This window comes from Rousettus aegyptiacus, unplaced genomic scaffold (genome assembly GCF_014176215.1).
Source record: "Rousettus aegyptiacus isolate mRouAeg1 unplaced genomic scaffold, mRouAeg1.p scaffold_m13_p_17, whole genome shotgun sequence".
Taxonomy (NCBI): Eukaryota; Metazoa; Chordata; class Mammalia; order Chiroptera; family Pteropodidae; genus Rousettus; species Rousettus aegyptiacus.
The window spans coordinates 4,142,331-4,159,840 of record NW_023416292.1 but is presented as its reverse complement, the minus strand read 5'-3'; the positions used below and the strand labels follow the sequence as shown (position 1 = coordinate 4,159,840).

Below are 17,510 nucleotides of genomic sequence, written 5' to 3'. Positions count from 1 at the left end.
TCTGTGAGTGGAGGGGAATGGGTCACATGAACCCTGAGGCCTCTTCCAGCAGCAATGTATTTTGATTTCTGCCTGGCCCCTATCGCCCCCTCGTGGAACTTTCAGGAACTACACCAACTTGCTCCCCAGGTCTCTTTCCCAGGATTTGAACATCACCACCACCCTCTTCTCCTTGGACCCCCCAAGCCAGCGAGTCCCGCCAGGCTGAGGGTGCCAGTGTCCGGCTATAGCTGAGTAGGCCAAAGAATCATAAGCGCCTTGGCTCCTGGTTCAGTATTTGGCAAAAGGGCGCGTGCTCCTTAGCCCTCACTGGTGCCCCCGCCTGCTTAAAGGAGGACAGCGGTGGTGGCCGGACGCCAGACCCGACCCAGCCATGCCCTCGACAGGGCAGGCGCTGGCTCCTGCTCACCCCGGAGGCCCTGCCCTCCTCTCCTGCCCTTTGCCAGGACACGCAGCCTCTGCTCTCCCAACACACAAGACGGCTCTCCATGTGTGGGAACTGTGCAGACGGGAGAAGTGGGAGGTCGAAGGCCTGAGCCCCGTGAAGGAAGAGAAAGAACTTTCAACTATTAAATCTGTTTAGTAAAGACAATTTTGCTCATACAAAACAACAAGTTTACAACAATCTAAGTGCTGGACACACCATCAGACATGGGAGGCGCTGCAGGCACTCGGAGCCCTTCCTCCGCGCCGGAGGAGCCCCTGGGTGCCCCTCGCCACCCTGCCCTGAGGGAGATGAACGCTGGAGTATCACTGCCACTCCCGCTCCAAAGACACCATGGCACAGAGGACCTCTCCTCATGCTGTTCCTCAGCAATACTGAGGGAGCCCCCCCTCCCTCACTTGCCTGGACACATGAAGCCAAGTTGTTTGCGGGGGGTTGGGGGGTGGGGGGGTGGTTGAAGTGGCTAATGAGGAAGGGGCAGAGTCAAGACATCTTTGGTACGAAGGCCCCACCCACCCACTAAGCCACACAATGGACACATGCGGGTGGACCACAGAAGTGGTGCTGCCCTGGTCCAGGGGGGTAGCTGGCTGACGGCCCCAGGGCCAGGGCACAACACAGAAGCTCTGTGTCACTTATAAACTGCCCGGGCTCATCTGCATGAGCTGAAAGGAGGCCTGAGAAATGGCTAAAAATGTAAGAAAAATAAGAATGGGTTAATAAAGGCAGGAAGGGGAAATAGAAGTAACTTGATAGATCAGCGCCTCAGAGGACGAGGAAGCACTAAGTGGGGAGTCGGAGTCCTAGGGGCAGGAGGTCCAGTCTTCCTGATTGTGGGCCAGTGCCTAAGTCACTCCTCTCCACCTCCCGAAACCAGCTATCAGAGGCAGGCCATGGAGGGCCCGGCTCAGAGTCTAGACAGGCTTCCGGGCACTGTGGCAGGCCCAATGCGGGCAGGGTCAGCCAAAGGCAAAAGAGCCCCTCCCTCTGCAGCCCTGTCTGCCCCTGGCCCCACAAACACACAGTCCCAGGCACAGATCACAGGTATGTGCGCGCACACACACACACACACAAACACACAACCGCACTCACTCCTATCCATCTGGCGCACTGGTGATGCCTGAGGGCTCCAGCAGAGGAGGCGGGTGGCATCCTGGCCTCAGCCCTCCATGGCCTTGAGCTCTGAGAACGCTTCAGCCAGAGGCAACCTCAGGCCATAGTGGGAATATGGGCAGAGGTGATGTAATGGGGACGCTCCCTATAACAGTTTCCACAAATACCCTTTAACAAGAGGAAGGGCTTGGGGTGGGGGGCGGGGAAGAGTAGGGAAAGAACAATAAAAGAAGTTTCATAAAAGTTCTAAGTCAAATTACTGATAAAACTGCAAAATGAGCACAGGTTCAAGAGCATCTTGCTCCCTTCTCTCCACATCCTCCCGACCTCCCAGCCTCTCCCCCTCTGGGGCGGCCAGAATCAAAGGCAGAATTCAACCTCTCACGAGGCTCTGGGTCCATGCAGCTGAGGAGGGGAGGCAGCAGTGGACAGTTCTGTGTCTCTTCATTTAAAAAATATATTCAGGTTGAGAGTTATTGCTTGTCCTCCACGGAGCAGGACGGGCTGAGCGGCTCAGTGAGCCAGGGCCGCGGTCTCTAGGGCCCGAGCTTTCTTCCGCCTCTTCAGAAGCAGAGGGTTGGACGCATCTTCAATCTTTTTTATCTTGATCTGCTCGTAGTCGACACGCATTGTGGCCAAGGCACTGGTCATCTCCTCCTGGGGGGAGGGGGTTACACCAAGAGAGACACGAGTAAGGGCAGGACGGCAGTGATGAGGGCGGAGAGAAGAGGGAGGCTGGTGAGTGGGGCCCGGGCCGACGGCAGCCTCAGCCCCGAGCTGGGTCAGCGGCCAGTGCTCCCACCACTCTCCACTGACCAGAGAGGCGGGAGACCTGGCTTCTGGTCTGCCCCAGCCAGTCATTAGCTGTGTGACCTTCGACAGGTCACCCCCACCTCTCTGGGCCTCAGTTTTCTCATCTGCAAAACAAGAAGATAGCGCCAGGTGCCCTCTCAGGTTGCTTTAGAGACTCGGGGAGTAGAGAGGTTATAAGAAACAGCCAAGCCGAGTTTAGACTGAAACAGAATCCTCTGCCCTAAACTGATCAGGGAAGAGGCTCGGAGTCGCTGTTCTTGTTCTAACAGACATTTTCTGGGGTGAGAAAATGCAGAACTAAACCCTCCCCGGCCAGCACTACCATGCACACTTGGGCGTCCCCATGAGCTGCTTCACCAAGCCCTGCTCGGCCAGGGGGCCCCTCACCTTGACGTCCTCCCACCGCTCCTTATCTTCCTTCAGGACCCGGCTGGTGTGCAGTGGGGTTTGAGGGACCTTCGTTGATTGCTGAGGGGAGAGAAAAAGGGTCCAAGTGGAAACCTGGGCAGGGCAGAGTCCTGGCTAAGCCCTCGTCCCAAGGGATGGATCCCCAGGGCCAAGGTATCTCCAACCTGCCAGGCTTACCATGATCCAGGGGTGGTTCATAAACTCTGTGATGGTCATTCTCTGAGTGGGCTCTGTTTTCAGCAGGTTCCTGATGAGCATCTTCACTGTGGGGTGGGGCAGGGGACAGAGACAGCTCAGGGGCCACTCTCCGTCTCCTGTTCCTTCCCACACATTTCAGGGAGAAACCAGGGGCGGGGGAGTGTCGCGTGGGGGCCGACTGCCCACGGAGCCACCCAGAGGACCATCACGCTGCCCCACCTGACAGGCCCTTCACACAGGCAGCCAGACCCACGGCTCACCACCTACATGAGACGATGCCCACATACACCCGCACGTGTGCACACAAACACGCATGGACATGCACACGTGGGCTCCGTACCTTCCTCCGACACTTCTGACCATTCTGGGTTGGGAAATTCATACTGGCCCATTCGGATGCGACTCTTCATGCCCGGAGAGATGGCAAGACCATGGTTGGAATAGAAGGGTGGGTACCCACACAGCCTGAGCCGAGGGGAAGCAGGAAGAGAGGGGCAGAGCTGGTATTATTTAGGGGCCCTGCACCAGGAATAAGGTGAAAAACAGACTTCTTCTTGTAAAGGTCACAGAGAAATTGGGGTTCATTGATTCAATATACAAAGTCAAGGAGCGGGCCCAGAAATCCAACAAACCAAGTATCTAAACCACACATTTTCCTGCCCATTAGCTAGTTTATACCTGCAACTCGGCTATGAGAATCTGCTAAGCACTGAGAGAAAGGGACATGCAGGGGATTCCCAGGGACTGTCCCGTCCAACGGAGGCACGCTACCCTCTGCTTCTTCCTCTCAGCCGGGAGAGGTACATGCCTCCTCCCAGTCCGTCCGGCCCCCTCCCTCCCTGGTCCTACCCCAGCACACACTCACAGGATGTACATGATGACGCCCAAGGACCACATGTCACAGGACTTGTCATACTTCTCTGGGCCCAGCACTTCTGGAGCTGCAAGCCAAAGGTCAACATGGATGGGTCTGACCCTTAGAACACTGTGATCTACCCCAGTTTCTCCAGAGATGACACTCCCATTCCAACCCTTTGGACTATCATGATGGGACCGTAGCTGGGGGTGGGAGAACAGCCATAATCCAGCCCAGGAATGGGATGGAGGAGAACATAAGACCATCCTCCAAGAGGAACCCAAGGGCTAGAATCTTAAGACGAAACAATTCTTGAACTGCAAGAGCCTCTCAGGCCTACGATGTTCATTTAATTTGACACACGCATTCTGAAAGTTTATCCTGCACCTGTTGGCTGGACCGGCAGAACAAAATTTGTGTCTAAACTCCACGGAGAATCAGACGGAAGGACAGCTCTTCTCTGGAAAGTGCCTACGTGTGTAAAATCGTGCCCGCAATCTCAGGCAGATAACTTTATGGGATGCCTCAATCCCAGCCTAACTCTGATTGAGCCCCACTTCAGCCAGGCTGCAGCAGAAACAGAGCCAGGAGGAGCTTGAGGACAGGAGCCTCCTTGGACCTGAGGCTCTGAGACCAGCAAGAGGAGGGTTCGAGAAAAGCTCTGGGGAAGGACAAGCCTGTGGGCCTCCTCTATACTCACCCACGTAGTACGGCGTATAACAAGGAGTGGTCAGCGAGTTGTGGCTGGTAGTTTCTTTGGCAAAGCCAAAATCAGTGAGTTTCAGAATGGCGTTGGGCCTTTTAGAGGTGTATAAGAGATTTTCAGGCTACAGAAAGGGGGACAGAGAAATACAACCCTGTGAATCTGTGAGGGGCCCTCAGAAATCACAAGGCTAAACCCTCCTTCCTTCCTCAGACAACAACACTGCCCATCCCCTGTGAGCCGCACGCTGTGAACAATGTCAGCTAAATCTGACCAGCTCCCTGTCTCCCAAGAGCTCGTGGTGCGCTTGGAGATAAGAGGCTAATGCAGAGAACCAGCACCAAATGCCACAGGGACAGAGAAATCAAAGGTGTGACTGTGTAGTACTGACTCAGAGGACCACAAAGCTAGCATAGTCACAGAGGCTTCACTACTGAGTTCTGGGGTTTGGCCAGAGAGTGCAGGCCCCCCAGAGCAGAGAATGGCACCCCACACCATTCCACCCTCAGGAGGAACCAGGCTGCAAGGATGCAGGGCAACTCTGGCAACCTTCCCAGGGTCGCTGTGACCCCAGGGCCCTCTGTAGCACCTCAGGCGAGGTGGTCCAGGGGGCATAATGAACAGCTGTACCTTGACGTCCCGATGAGCAATGTTGATTGAGTGCAAATACTGGATAGCCTCACCGATGCTCTTCATGATTTCTGATGCTTCTGTAGAGAAGAGGGAAGACGGGAGAGAAAGTCACCAGATGCATCTTTAGGTCTGAATACTCAATACACTAATCCCTCCCCCATGTAGCCTCGGGCTCCCTCCATCCACCTCCCACCCCAGAAGCCAAGACGTAAGGAGCCACTCCGGCTCAGCCGAGGACGCGGGGAGAGACAGCAGGCCTCCGGTCTCTCACGGATGGCAGGCAGTGCAGAGGGTCCCCTTCAGACACCTCTCTGCCCTGCCTCCCCAAGGACTGTCCCACAATAGACCCTTTCTACCTCTTTCTGTGAACGCTTGGTCTCCTCGGTCCTGGATTCGGCTAAAGAGTTCTCCACCATCCAAACTGAAACAAAGCCACGGTTAGACCTGGGGAACACAACAACCTGCCAACACTCTCCATCGCTCCCCACAAAAAAAAATCAAGCATTTCATTGTAAACTTCAGGGAACATCTGGGCAGTGCTCAGAAGGTGAGGGGCCTGGGCAAGAAGGGAAAAGCTGGGCCAAGAACAGAACAGGTAAGGCTACTTACCACTCCATGACGATCAGCAGGCACTTCCTCCCCGCATACAGGTTCTCATAAACGTCCACGATCCTCACGATGTGTGGACACTGGGAGGCCCGCCAGTGCAGCTCCACCTCGCGCCGGGCCTTCGGGCAGTCCTGAAGCATCTGCAAGGCAACGGCCTCCTGAATAACTGCAGTCCCCGCAGGGGCCCGCTGCCCGCTGCCCCATGTGGGCCTATTCCAAAGCCCCAGCCCAAGAGCCTGACAACATCCTCACTGACTCACCTGGAACTCCTCACTACTGCTGGCCTTCTACAAGCCTCCTGGCATCTTCCCCAGCATCTCCTTCTCCTAAATGCTGACATACAGCTTTACAGCTCCCCTATCTGCTTTAAAAGAAACCTCAATATGACCCTTCGTGGGACCTTAACAGCTATCCTGAGATAAGCCCTTGACTAGTTCCAGCTAAGGGCATGAAGTCTATCCGAGAAGGCAGGCAGCAGTTGGGCACTGGAAGGCAGGGGTAAAGGAGGCATGGGAGAAAGACAGACGAGGAACACCAATCCAACAATGGACAGGGCCTAGAGAGAGAAGAGCCTCAAGAACCTATAAGAAAAGGTACCTCTGTCATCCCTCAAACCCAGCACATCAAATCCCAAGCAACGGTCTTTCTACCTCTGAGGTCTACTTCATTCAACCAACAGATAGTTTCGGAGTCAGCCCGATGTAGTTCGAATCCTGGTTCTTACAAGGTTTGCAACCTTGAGTAAATTATTAACTCCAAGCCTCATTCATATCCTCTCTTCTCTTGTGGGCCAGGTGGCCAGGGGCATTAAAGGAGCCTGGATCACTCACGAGTCTCGACTAGTCCAGGCCAGTCTCATTAATTCCAGGCCCTTCACCAATAACTAGTTTGGGAACAAGCCTAAGACCCAACGTTAGCCAAGAAGAACTTTATAGGAAATCTGCTGAGAGGCCTCTGGAAGGCAGCACAAGGACCATACACCACTCCTCCTGCATATGGCACCTGAGACTATGACAGGTATCTTGGTGCCATAGGGGGAAGGAGCCTAAGAGAATAAACCAACACACTGAGGAAGGTAACCAAGGTGACGGCAACTACCTGGATCTGGGCTGACATCAACAAGCATCCCTCATGAAGTCTTTTTGGTAAGAATCAAAAGCATCCTGATATATCCGTTGGTACAACAGGATAGATTTGTTGTAAAGATTAAATGAAATAATTCTGCCAAACACCTAGCAGAGTCCCTGGTGTGCGCTCAATAATAGTAGCGGTCAATCTCATTACAGAATGTCTTGCTAAGTGCACAGCACAGATGCCAAAATAATGAATACAAGGACTCTTACGGATTTACCAACTTTGTGGGAATCAAGATTAGCCCTATACAACACACACCCCAACTGCTGTGAACATTAGAAGTGGGGGCTGTGAGGGACAGTCGGGCTAAGAAGGAAGTGAACAGGCAGAAGGGAAGGCCTCTAGACAGGAAACTGGCAGGAACTGGGCCAAGATGGAGCGCAGCTGGGTGAGTGAGGGATGCAGCAGAGAGGGCCAAGAGACCTGCTGGGAAGTACATGAAGCTTGGTAAGTAAGATAAGATGGCCAGCATGGAGCCGGGTTACAGAGGGCAGTGAAAGGCGAACAAGGTAATTTCCAACAATATAACTAGCATTCATTTATGCTGTGGCCCATGATATACTCGACTTTTTCTAACTGTACAACAGTTGCCATTTTACAGGATGAGGAAGCACTGTGTCCCAGGCTCAGAATCCGGGGGAAGGCAGAGCCAGGGTTGGAATCCAGGCCTGGTGGATTGCAAAGCCCAGCTTTTTCTACCATGCCACAAAGCTTTTTAGAGGAGTGGAGGCTGAGACTTGTCAGTCTCAGACCCACCGCCAGTTGCATACTATCCTGGCAGAGGCAAGCCCCAAACAGGCACCCTGTTAATTCAGCCTCCTAGAGGGCAGGCAGGAAGCAAGGTCCCCATGTGGTCACACTGCCACCTAGTGGCCATCTGAGGGCACTCACAGGTGCTGAGTTCTGCCCTGCTTAACTTCATTCATTTGGATAGACCAGGAAAAAAGTTTATTTTCCTTCCCCAAGTTTTGTGAGGAGTAGGACGAGGAAATGTCTGATTTCATGTGCATGTAACTTAATTCCACAAGCATTTACTGAGCTCCTACTATGGGTCACACGTTGCGCTGGATGTCAAGATCAAATAGAAGGGTCCTGAGCTGAAAGAATTCAGGCTAGGAGTGGGGAGTACATAAGGGAGATAGACACATAGAAAATGTTTATAACCCACTAAGATAATGTGCTGTAAGACTGATAAGTTCTAAGTGTTCAGGAGCAAAAGTTCTGAGCAGACAAACAGGAAAGACCTCTATCGCCCCCTACAGGCACACAGGAACTGAGGCCCAGAAAGGAAGAAACGAAAAGTTGTCAGATTTACTCAGAGGCAACATGAGTTTACGGATTTACAATCAGGAAAAAACACAGCCCAGGCCTGGAATTTTATCAATTTCTGGTTGCATAACCTTAGAAAGGTCCTTACCTTTCTTTGCCCGTTTTACATTGATATGTTGGGGGGCAGAGATAATACCTGCCTGGCTCCCTCCCTTCTAAAGCCATTATAAGCAGCTAATGAAATAACACCTCTAAGAGTACTTTGTTATTAGACAGGTGCTCATCACTGAACTAGCAGCACAGCTGCCATAGCACAGGAGTCTCCCCGTCATGTCTGTGTTGAGGCTGGAACACGTGATGCAGCCAGCACAGGTCACCAGCATCACTGTAGGCTGGGTTTCCGTCTATAGCCTAGTGACCACCACCTGAGAACCAGTTCTATGCTTGAACCAACCAGATCTGTACTAAATGAGGATGCAACAAAGCCCAAATCCAAGTTCATGCCCCTCAGCCCCTCAGGAACCCAGAGCACACACTCAAAGTTCTGTTTTGTTTTGTTTTCCCTTAGACACTGTAAGAGTGTCCAGCCTCAGGCAAAAGAGAATTGCAGTCAGAAAGCCTGGGCTCACATTCCACCTCCAGGCTTATACACAATTCTTCATCTGGTAGAGGAGCCAGACGTACCCGGTACAACAAATCTAGCCTTGGGAAACACACCAAACTCGCATCCCAGTTCTGAACTCCCCAGCCTGTATCAGGCAGGGAAGCCAATCTACACTTCTGGAAAAGGTTTTCTCATCTGTAAAACTGAATTCGATTTAACAAAATAAGCACATTGGAAAGAGTAATATTTTTCAATTCTAAGAGAAACGTATTAAGAATTTCCCATGAAGACTGGTAATTGACATCCAGGCACATGTTTATCATAAGTCCCTGAATGTATAGGAAAACCAATGCAAGCAATGACCACAAGACCTTCAAATTGGTCAGGCAGGCAGGCTGGCGGACTTCATGCGGCAGAGCCATGAAGAGCCAAAGAGGCTTTGCAGACAGCTGCGGTGTGTGGAGAGCCTGGAGAGAGGAACTCAAGAATGTGCTAATCTGGAGTAGAGGGCTAAGTAAAGAACAGCGGGGAGGTGCCTGAGCTCCATGCCAGAGAAGAGACGGGAGGGAAAACAGGATTCCCAGGCTGCTGCCAGGGGCCACAAGCAGGTTTAGCCAGAAGCCAAGAGAGTCACCTGGGAAAGGCCTCACATCTCTGGCATGGACAAGGACAAAGGAAGCCAAAGGTCCAGGACTACAGCTCCAAGGGTGTGAATTTGAAGGAAGGGTCTTCTCATTAAAAAGTCACGCAGGCTCTTAAGACAAGGAATGCCTGGAAGGGATTGTGAAATATTTTAAGCTCTAGCTAAACCTGGAACAGATACTGTGCCTTTTCTACCCGCTCCAAGTCTGCATCTGAAATTTTCTTGCACTGTAGAAAAGATTAATTTTTGGATGTGCTAGACTGCAATGTAATAGGCAAGGCCAGTGTAGCATGGACCAAGGACCAGGCAACAGAGTTCACTGCTGGGGGGAACGTCTAGGGTGACAGTGGCAATAAGGAAGACATGGGAGCTCTCCCAAAATACAGTTCTATGCATCTCTCTGCCTTTGCCAGAACCTGGAGAGAAGCAGGATGGGACCTGAATTCTAGCTGTTCATGGTCACCCTTATCTTCCCCCACCAAATCTGCCATCATGAGGCACAGGAGAAGACTCCAGAGTAGTCAGCATCCTAAGCCTAGCCAAACCAGAGAAAAGGGAAGATAGAATCTGGGCCTGAAGCCCTTCGAACCAGCAAAACAGATATAAAGACAAGATAATGCCTTTTAATGCCTTTGTGCCTCAGTTTCCTATCTGTTAAACAGGATAATAACAGTACCTGTCTACATTAAATGAGTTAACACATGCACGTTATGGAAATTACTAACTGGTACTTGGCACATAGCAAGCACTGCATTAGTGTTTGCTATTATTGTTTTGCCCCCACACACCTGTTAGAGTCCAACTGAGGTGGGCAACTGAGATACCATTCCCACTCACCTCATTTAAGGTGTTATTAATAGCTCCAGGCGCTAGGCAGAGAGGGGACCCAGAACACTGGGAGGGGAGCAGGCTTTGGCATCCTAGCCCTGAGTTCTCCATCTCCCTCCCTGCACCACCTAAACTGGATAGCTGGGGGCAAGACTGCAATGTAATGAGAGAGGAAGCCATCCCTTCCCAAGACTGATGCGGTGCCAAGAGAGATGCAAGTCTGAATCAGGACCTTAGTGTGTTGTCTGTCCATGATGCACGTCGTTAAACAAGACAGCCTCTGTACTCCCAGCAGGAGGTCGGGTCACACACCATCCTCCAATCCGTGCCACAGGAAGGGGGCTGACCTGGATGCTTTTGCAGGATGCTTTTGGAGGGCTTGGGAAGAAAGGCTGCTGCTGGGGCCGAATTTGAGCAACCTCTTTAGCACAGAGCAGGCGGCAAGCAGCAGGCAGCCTCAGAACCAGAGGCGTGCAGAGGAGCCTATGCCTCCAGGAGTGCTCTGTGCTACTTGGGTGCTACGTAGGTCAAGTGGGGACCCTCACACTCATCCTTACACCCAACCCAGGAGGAAGCATCCTATCTTATGACAAAACTCAGGCTCACCGATGCTAAATGATTAATTCAAGGCCTTTCAGCCACTTGTCCACAGCAGGGCTGGAATTTGAACCCCATGCTCACTGCTCCCAAACGTCCTTTTCAACCACCCATGGTAAGGCAAAGGGGACAAAATCTGCCCAAGACTATCCATTGTATCAACAACCAAAAGTGAGGACTGAAAACTACACATGCCTTAAAGTGCAAACCTGTTGATCTTGAAATTGCAGTTTCAGAACTTTACCCTAAGCTACTAATGGTGTGCGTGTGTGTATCCCAATAGTTGTTTACCTTAACTAGATGTGGCTAACAAGCTGAGTGTCCAGCAACAGTAACAGAGATTTGTCTATACAATCAATAAGCTTTAAAATGATGTTGTAGAAGAGCATTTAATGGAACATGGATTTTTAAGTGTGTCTATCAGCTCCTCAGGCACCATCATGTCAGTCGGTGGCAGCACTCTACTTTTTGCTTTTGCAGCACAAATCCCAACCTGTTGTTTCCTTAAATTTATTTATCAGAAAGTATCTAATAGTAAGTGAAAAACGAGTTACAAAGCCTTATGTACAGTACAGTGCTATGTGTACATTTATTTATATCTGCATGCATGTATGCATACATACACACAAATACATATATACACATACACCGTGTACATACACGTAGACATACGCACCAGGAAGAGGGAGGTGACACACAGCACAGGCAGTACTTGATCTCACCTTCCCAGAATGTCATCACTCGTCAAAAACCCAGAGTGCCCAGTATGTGCCACACACTGGTTTGGAAGGTACTGGGATACACAACAATAAGGCCTGGGCCCCATGGGGCTCCCATTGTAATGCATGAAGTACAAAATAAACAATTTAAAATTGTTTAATTGCACACTGCGATTTGTGCTGCAGAGGAAATAACTAGGGGGCTGCCACGGAGCAGCAGCGGTGGAGAGGGGGATTCTGCTGAAAGGCTGGAGAGATGGGTCACGTGTCTCTCTTCATCGAGCCCAGCTCAGGGACATAAGAGATGACAGACAGGTTTGGTTTGAATAGCGGTTTTCCTCTACATCTATTGAGGGGCAGAAAGTACACCCTGCTCCGGAATTCAGGAAGGAGCAACTGGTGGTCCTCCCCTGGAAACCGATCTAAACATAAGTCTGACGGCAAATTTTTATAATCTTATAAGGTCACCAAAACAAAAGAAACACAAGTACATCACTGAGGCTCCTCACACTGGCACTCATTCCCAGACACTTGGCTGAGGGTAAAAGCCTCTAATTGTTACTTACTTTCATTACCCAAAACAAAGCTAAAACTTACAATGGGAAATTAAGTACCAAAAGCCTTAAAACAACCCAGCCACACCGCCCAAAAGATGAGGGTGACCTTCCCTGTGGTTCCCCACCCTCCCCCTCATGGGAGCTTCTTGAGGCAGCCACAGAAGACTGAGGTTCAAAACAAAGGGCAAGAGCCTTAAAAGTCACAATCTTAAAAGTCACACTGCAGTGACAATTGTAAAAAATATTTACAACACACGATGGACAAAAGGCTAACTTAACTCTGGTAAATCAACTACAAAAGATTAACAATCCAATATAAGAAGCAATGAAGAATAAGAACAGTTTAAAGACAAACAGATTGCCAAACAGAAGATGCTTCATGTAACTTGTTTAAAAAAAAAAAAAAGTTTATAAAAACAATGGTAATCATTTCACCAGCACAGCAAAATTTCTTTGTTTGACCAAAACAAAACAAAATAAAACTCCTGGGTTTATGAAAAGATGTGAGGAGGAAAAGGCACTCTCTCATATAATCAGTAGGCATATAAACTAGCATAGTTTTAGAGAATTTGGTCATGTCTATCAAAATCGTAAATGTTCAAACCTGGACCCAGTAACTACTCAGCTAGGAAATCATCCTACAAATGTGTTCCTAAAGCATTTTAATGGCAAAAAAATCAACAGTGACAACCCAAATGGAGCTGGTCAGATGAATGGCAGCAAACACACAGAATATTATAGGGCCTTGTGACAGTGGGCCAGGCCGTCACCACCGCTATGCGGAGAAGAGAGTGTTGCTAAGCAGACAAGCAGACAAGGGACAGGATGCTGTTTAGCTTCATCATTAATGTTCTGATTTTTTAATGGAACTGCATTAGCATTACACAACTAACTTTTAAAGTAACTTTTAAAGTATAGTAAGACAAGAAGCAAATACACCAAAAGGTTAATTAGTGGTTAATTATTAATGGTAGTAAGATAAGTGACATTTTTCTCTTTTGCGTGCTTTTTAAATTTCCAAAAATAAAGTGCCGAACGAAATGTAAAATGTAATCTCGTTTGGATGTTTTTATTGTTGTCGTTTTGTTCATTTTTTAAGACAAAAGTGAGAAGATATATGGACTTGTGGGTAATTTTTCTGGAGAAATTTACCATCCCTAAAAAATGTTAACAGTGCTGACTACCAGGGAGTAGGTACCAAAGAGAAGCTTGTATTTTTGCCCCTTTTTTCATTTTATATCTTTCTATCATTTAAATCTTTGCCATCTGCATGTTTGTTTTTTTTTTTAATTAAGTCGAGGGGTTTAGAGTTAAAAGTGCAGTTTGCCTCAGTTCTTAACTTGACCTTTGGCCTGACAATGACACAGTTATATGTGCCCCAAGCCAACCTTCCTGCTAAAGAAGGAGATGAGGAGGGACGGGGATCCCATACTGGCCACAGCAGGAAGGACCTGGTGCAACTCTAAATACGAGGGCACCTCAGTTGACATAGAGGCCTGGCATCTTCCTGGACAATACAACCAAGACCCCAAATTACCACCACTGACGACTTCAGACTTACACGGACGTGAACGCCACACACAGCGGGCTGTCAATCACTCTAGAGCCTCAGGTAGGAAACTGAAAGACTGGAGAACACAGATATTTCTGTTCCTTCTATCAGACGATTATGACTTCGAAAGAGAAAGAGGAATTTTCATGTATACTTTACCAACATGTGTCAGGTGCACTTTATACAGAGCAAATACACTGTCTGTGAAGCTGCCTAAGAGCTTTCAATCACTGACTCTGTTTATAGATGTGGCAACCAGGGCCCAGGGAAGTAACCTGCCCGAAGCCGCATGGCTAGTAAGGAATAGAGGCAACTCACGCCGATTCTAACTTTAACTCCAAGTTCTTTTTGCCCCCCACTACAAGGAGGCTTTGGCAAACAAACCCCGAGCTTCTAATGCTGGTTTACTGTTGTCTTCTTCTTGCTCCTAAATGTCTCCCTTCCCTGCTCTGTTCACGGGTCTCTGCTCCAGTTATCCCTGTATCCATCAGGCCCAGCACAGAGCTCAGTGTGGAAGCGCTGCAGTATAGACCCTTACTGTTCACAAAGGCAGACTGTATCAGAACAACTCTACAGGCCAGGGCCTACGACTGGTCACCAGGCACCTCTGCCTAAGGGCACAGGTACACGGTGGTAAGAAACACTACACTCTCTAAGTTGGCTTTAAGCTACAAGTTGAGTGGCAGGAAGAAAAATGCCATATTCTTTGTAGTATCTATGTATGACTTTAAAAATCCACAGAAATGAACAAATTATCGAGAAAAATTAAGATGGAAGGAAGTCAGGGACACTGCTTCTGGCCAATGTTGCCTCCATCAATTTGACCCTGTGCACCTTACAAAGCAGGTTTAAATTTTTAATTGGAAGTAACAAATGCCATCTCATCATCATCACCCCAATTTAGTGGAATGAGATTCACGGCACATATACCTTGATCAACAGATCTAATGCGAGGTAGAAAGAATTGAGAGAGTGAAGAGGACAAGGGTCCTAAAAATCAAGAGGGCAGCTCGTGCGCGCGCGCACACACATACGCACACATTTACACACCACCCCTGACAACAATTCTGCAACTCCACTTGCCCAAGAGTGGAGGGCACCCAAGTGAGGAGAGAAGGTAAAAGAACCAGAAGTTAAGTAATTATTGTGGTAATGCATAAGAGACTACATGGTCAGGCAGAAGATATGAACCACGATTTCCTACCGTTTAAAAATGAAATCCAACCATCTGCAATGAATGACGAGGATAGACCTAGAGGTTATTATGCGGAGCGAAATAAGTCAGAGAAAGATAAATACCATATGATATCACTTACATGCAGAATCTAAGAAACAAACAAAAAAAACAAACTAATTGAAAATAGCCTCACAAATATAGAGGACAATCTGGTGATGGCCAGAGGGGAGGGGGTTGCGGGGCTGAGGATAAGGGGTGAAGGGTTCAAGAAGTACAAATTAGTAGTTGATAGGTCACGGGGATGAGGAGCATGGCACAGGGAATGCAGTCACCGTAATGTAATGGCTGAGTAGAGAGCCAGATGGGTGACAGGGTAATCGGAGGAATCGTTTCATAAACTATATAAATGTCTAACCAATGTACTGTGAACTTCAAACTAATAATAAAAAAGAAAGAAAGAAAAGAAAAAAATGTCCCAGACACAAGGCAGCGCTCATCACCCAACACAGAGACAAGGACGCAGGAGACAGAGAGAGCGGCCTTTTTCTGCCTGGGGCCGGGCACTGGACTAATCCCCACCTAGCCTGAAAGGGTTCGCCTCTCATACAGCCAAAGATGCAAGGAAGGGAACTACAGCCCTAAACTCAATCCTGACTAGGAAGCAAAGTCTAGTAAATTATGTTAAAAAAAAAAAAAAAAAAACATAAAAATAATTTTTAAAAATCTTAGTAAAAGCAATAACAACAAAAATACGATAATGAGAGGAAGTAACCTCATCATTTTAGAGCTAAAAGGAAGGAAGAAAAAACCTGGGGACGAAAATTATTTAGCTTAGATTTCCAGAAAATCAATATTTAGATGTTGACACACATGAACAGTACGAGCAGAGAGCCCAATAAGGAAATGCGTTTTGAAAGATACGGCCTGATCTGTAACAGGTGGATTCTGATCATCTAAAGAACAATAATCCCAAAAAAGAAACCAGGAGGAGGCAGCCACAGATGGTAAGGCCACAGCACAGGCAGTTCTGATGAGTTCAGATATTAAAGGATATGTCTAAAGACAAGAGCAACTGCCCATAACCAGGACAGACTCAAAAAGTTACTCATAAAACAAAAGGAGCAGAGCATTTTTGCATTTGAAAATGTAAAAATTAGGAATGTCTAAAACCTATACGCAAAGCTATGAGAAGAATTAGGGAGGAAGTGGGCCCCTCGCCGGGACAGAGGCTGTAACCTACAAAAATACCACAGAAGGGGGAATGTTCATCCCGGATAGGTATGTCCCATCTTTTCTACCAAGGAGGAGGCTCTTCAGGCAGGAACGAGCTCAACATGTACACACAGTTCTGTCTCTCTGTCTCTGTCTCTGTCTCTCTGTCCCCCCCCCACCCCAACCTGCCTTCTCTATCTCTCCCCACCCTTCTCTCTCTCTCCCTCTCGGAACCTCAAATCCAAGCAAGACCAGAAACCAACTTATAAGTGTCCAAGGATGCTGAGTTAAAAGCTGTCAATCGTAGACAAATCATACCCAGAATGCAGAAAGAATCTGTAGGTGATTCCAGAACCACTGTTGGTTCTGAGATGGGCAATGCCCTGCTTTTTTTGGCAGCAGGCATTCCCTCAGCACCCTCTGTGCTCCAGGCACCAGCCTGAACACTAGGGGATTCAGGGAGTTCACAGTCTGGTTAATGAAACAGAAACAATATGTACGAAGAAACGTTAGTAAGAACTGCTCAATTTCACATCTGCCTCTGGCAAAACTCTAGAACAGATCATGAATTGGACCATAACAACCCAGTCTGAGTTCCCTGAGAAGCCATGAAAACTAGTCTGATTACCTTTTTGAGATAACAAAGAAAGAAGGCACAGCAAGATGACGAAGCATTTCGATATTTGCAATGGTTATAAACGACCAATAATAAAGTGTTATTTAATGGACCTAGGACAGGCTGAACACGTAGCAGACTGGAACTCACTGACCCCTCTCACTTGCTCCACAGCCTGTTAATGACAATGACATCACCAGGCTCCCAGGTAAAGATCTCGAAGTAGCCATCTTCAGCCTCTCTCCATCTCTTATCCACAGATGCAATGCAATTCTGTCTTGGAAAGATCTCTCAAATCCATTTTCCCTTTTCCAAGTTTGCTGCTGTTTGCTTGGTTCCCTTTTCTCTTGTATGCTTTCGAACTGGATTCAACAGCAGACTGAATCGGTTATAATACATCTTGTGTCAACCGCTGAAAGGCAGATTTGAGCAGAACATTTTCTTCTTTAAACATGTCCATTGGCTAATAGGATAAAATTCAGATTCCTTAACTTGGTCTTTCCTAGCCCCTAACTCAGAATATCTCTTCCCTCACCTCCCAACACATTCCTTCTACTTAAGCTACTCTGAACTTCAATGTTCTCAAACAAGCCATCCCTTTGCATCCTTCAAGCACCAGTGCAATGTCGCCTCCTCTGTGAAGCCTCCCTGACGACTTCCAGAAGAGTCAGCCCCTCTCCACTCTGCTTCCACAAGACTCTTGTTAAACTCCTACTTCAGCACTCACTATTATTATTTACATGACTGTTCCTTCTCCTGCTGAATAGACCCTGTGCCTCTGGAGGCTGGGACCCTGTCTTGTTCACCTCCTGATTCCAAATCCT

At 48.5% G+C, this 17,510-nt stretch overlaps 1 protein-coding gene across 1 annotated transcript in view; it reads right to left on the bottom strand.

Annotated features, from left to right (window-relative positions):
• Positions 1-560: 560 nt before the first annotated feature.
• MAPKAPK2 (MAPK activated protein kinase 2) overlaps positions 561-17,510 on the bottom strand; it is a 44,672-nt gene continuing 27,722 nt past the window's right edge. Inside the window, exons 2-10 of the mRNA XM_016129236.2 lie at positions 5,779-5,918; positions 5,526-5,590; positions 5,167-5,246; positions 4,534-4,660; positions 3,843-3,918; positions 3,318-3,442; positions 2,957-3,042; positions 2,759-2,839; positions 561-2,215 (exon numbers count right to left, since the gene is read on the bottom strand). Coding sequence (XP_015984722.1) covers positions 2,072-2,215; positions 2,759-2,839; positions 2,957-3,042; positions 3,318-3,442; positions 3,843-3,918; positions 4,534-4,660; positions 5,167-5,246; positions 5,526-5,590; positions 5,779-5,918 — 924 coding nt within the window. The 3' untranslated portion in view covers positions 561-2,071. The remainder of the gene's footprint in view (positions 2,216-2,758; positions 2,840-2,956; positions 3,043-3,317; positions 3,443-3,842; positions 3,919-4,533; positions 4,661-5,166; positions 5,247-5,525; positions 5,591-5,778; positions 5,919-17,510) is intronic.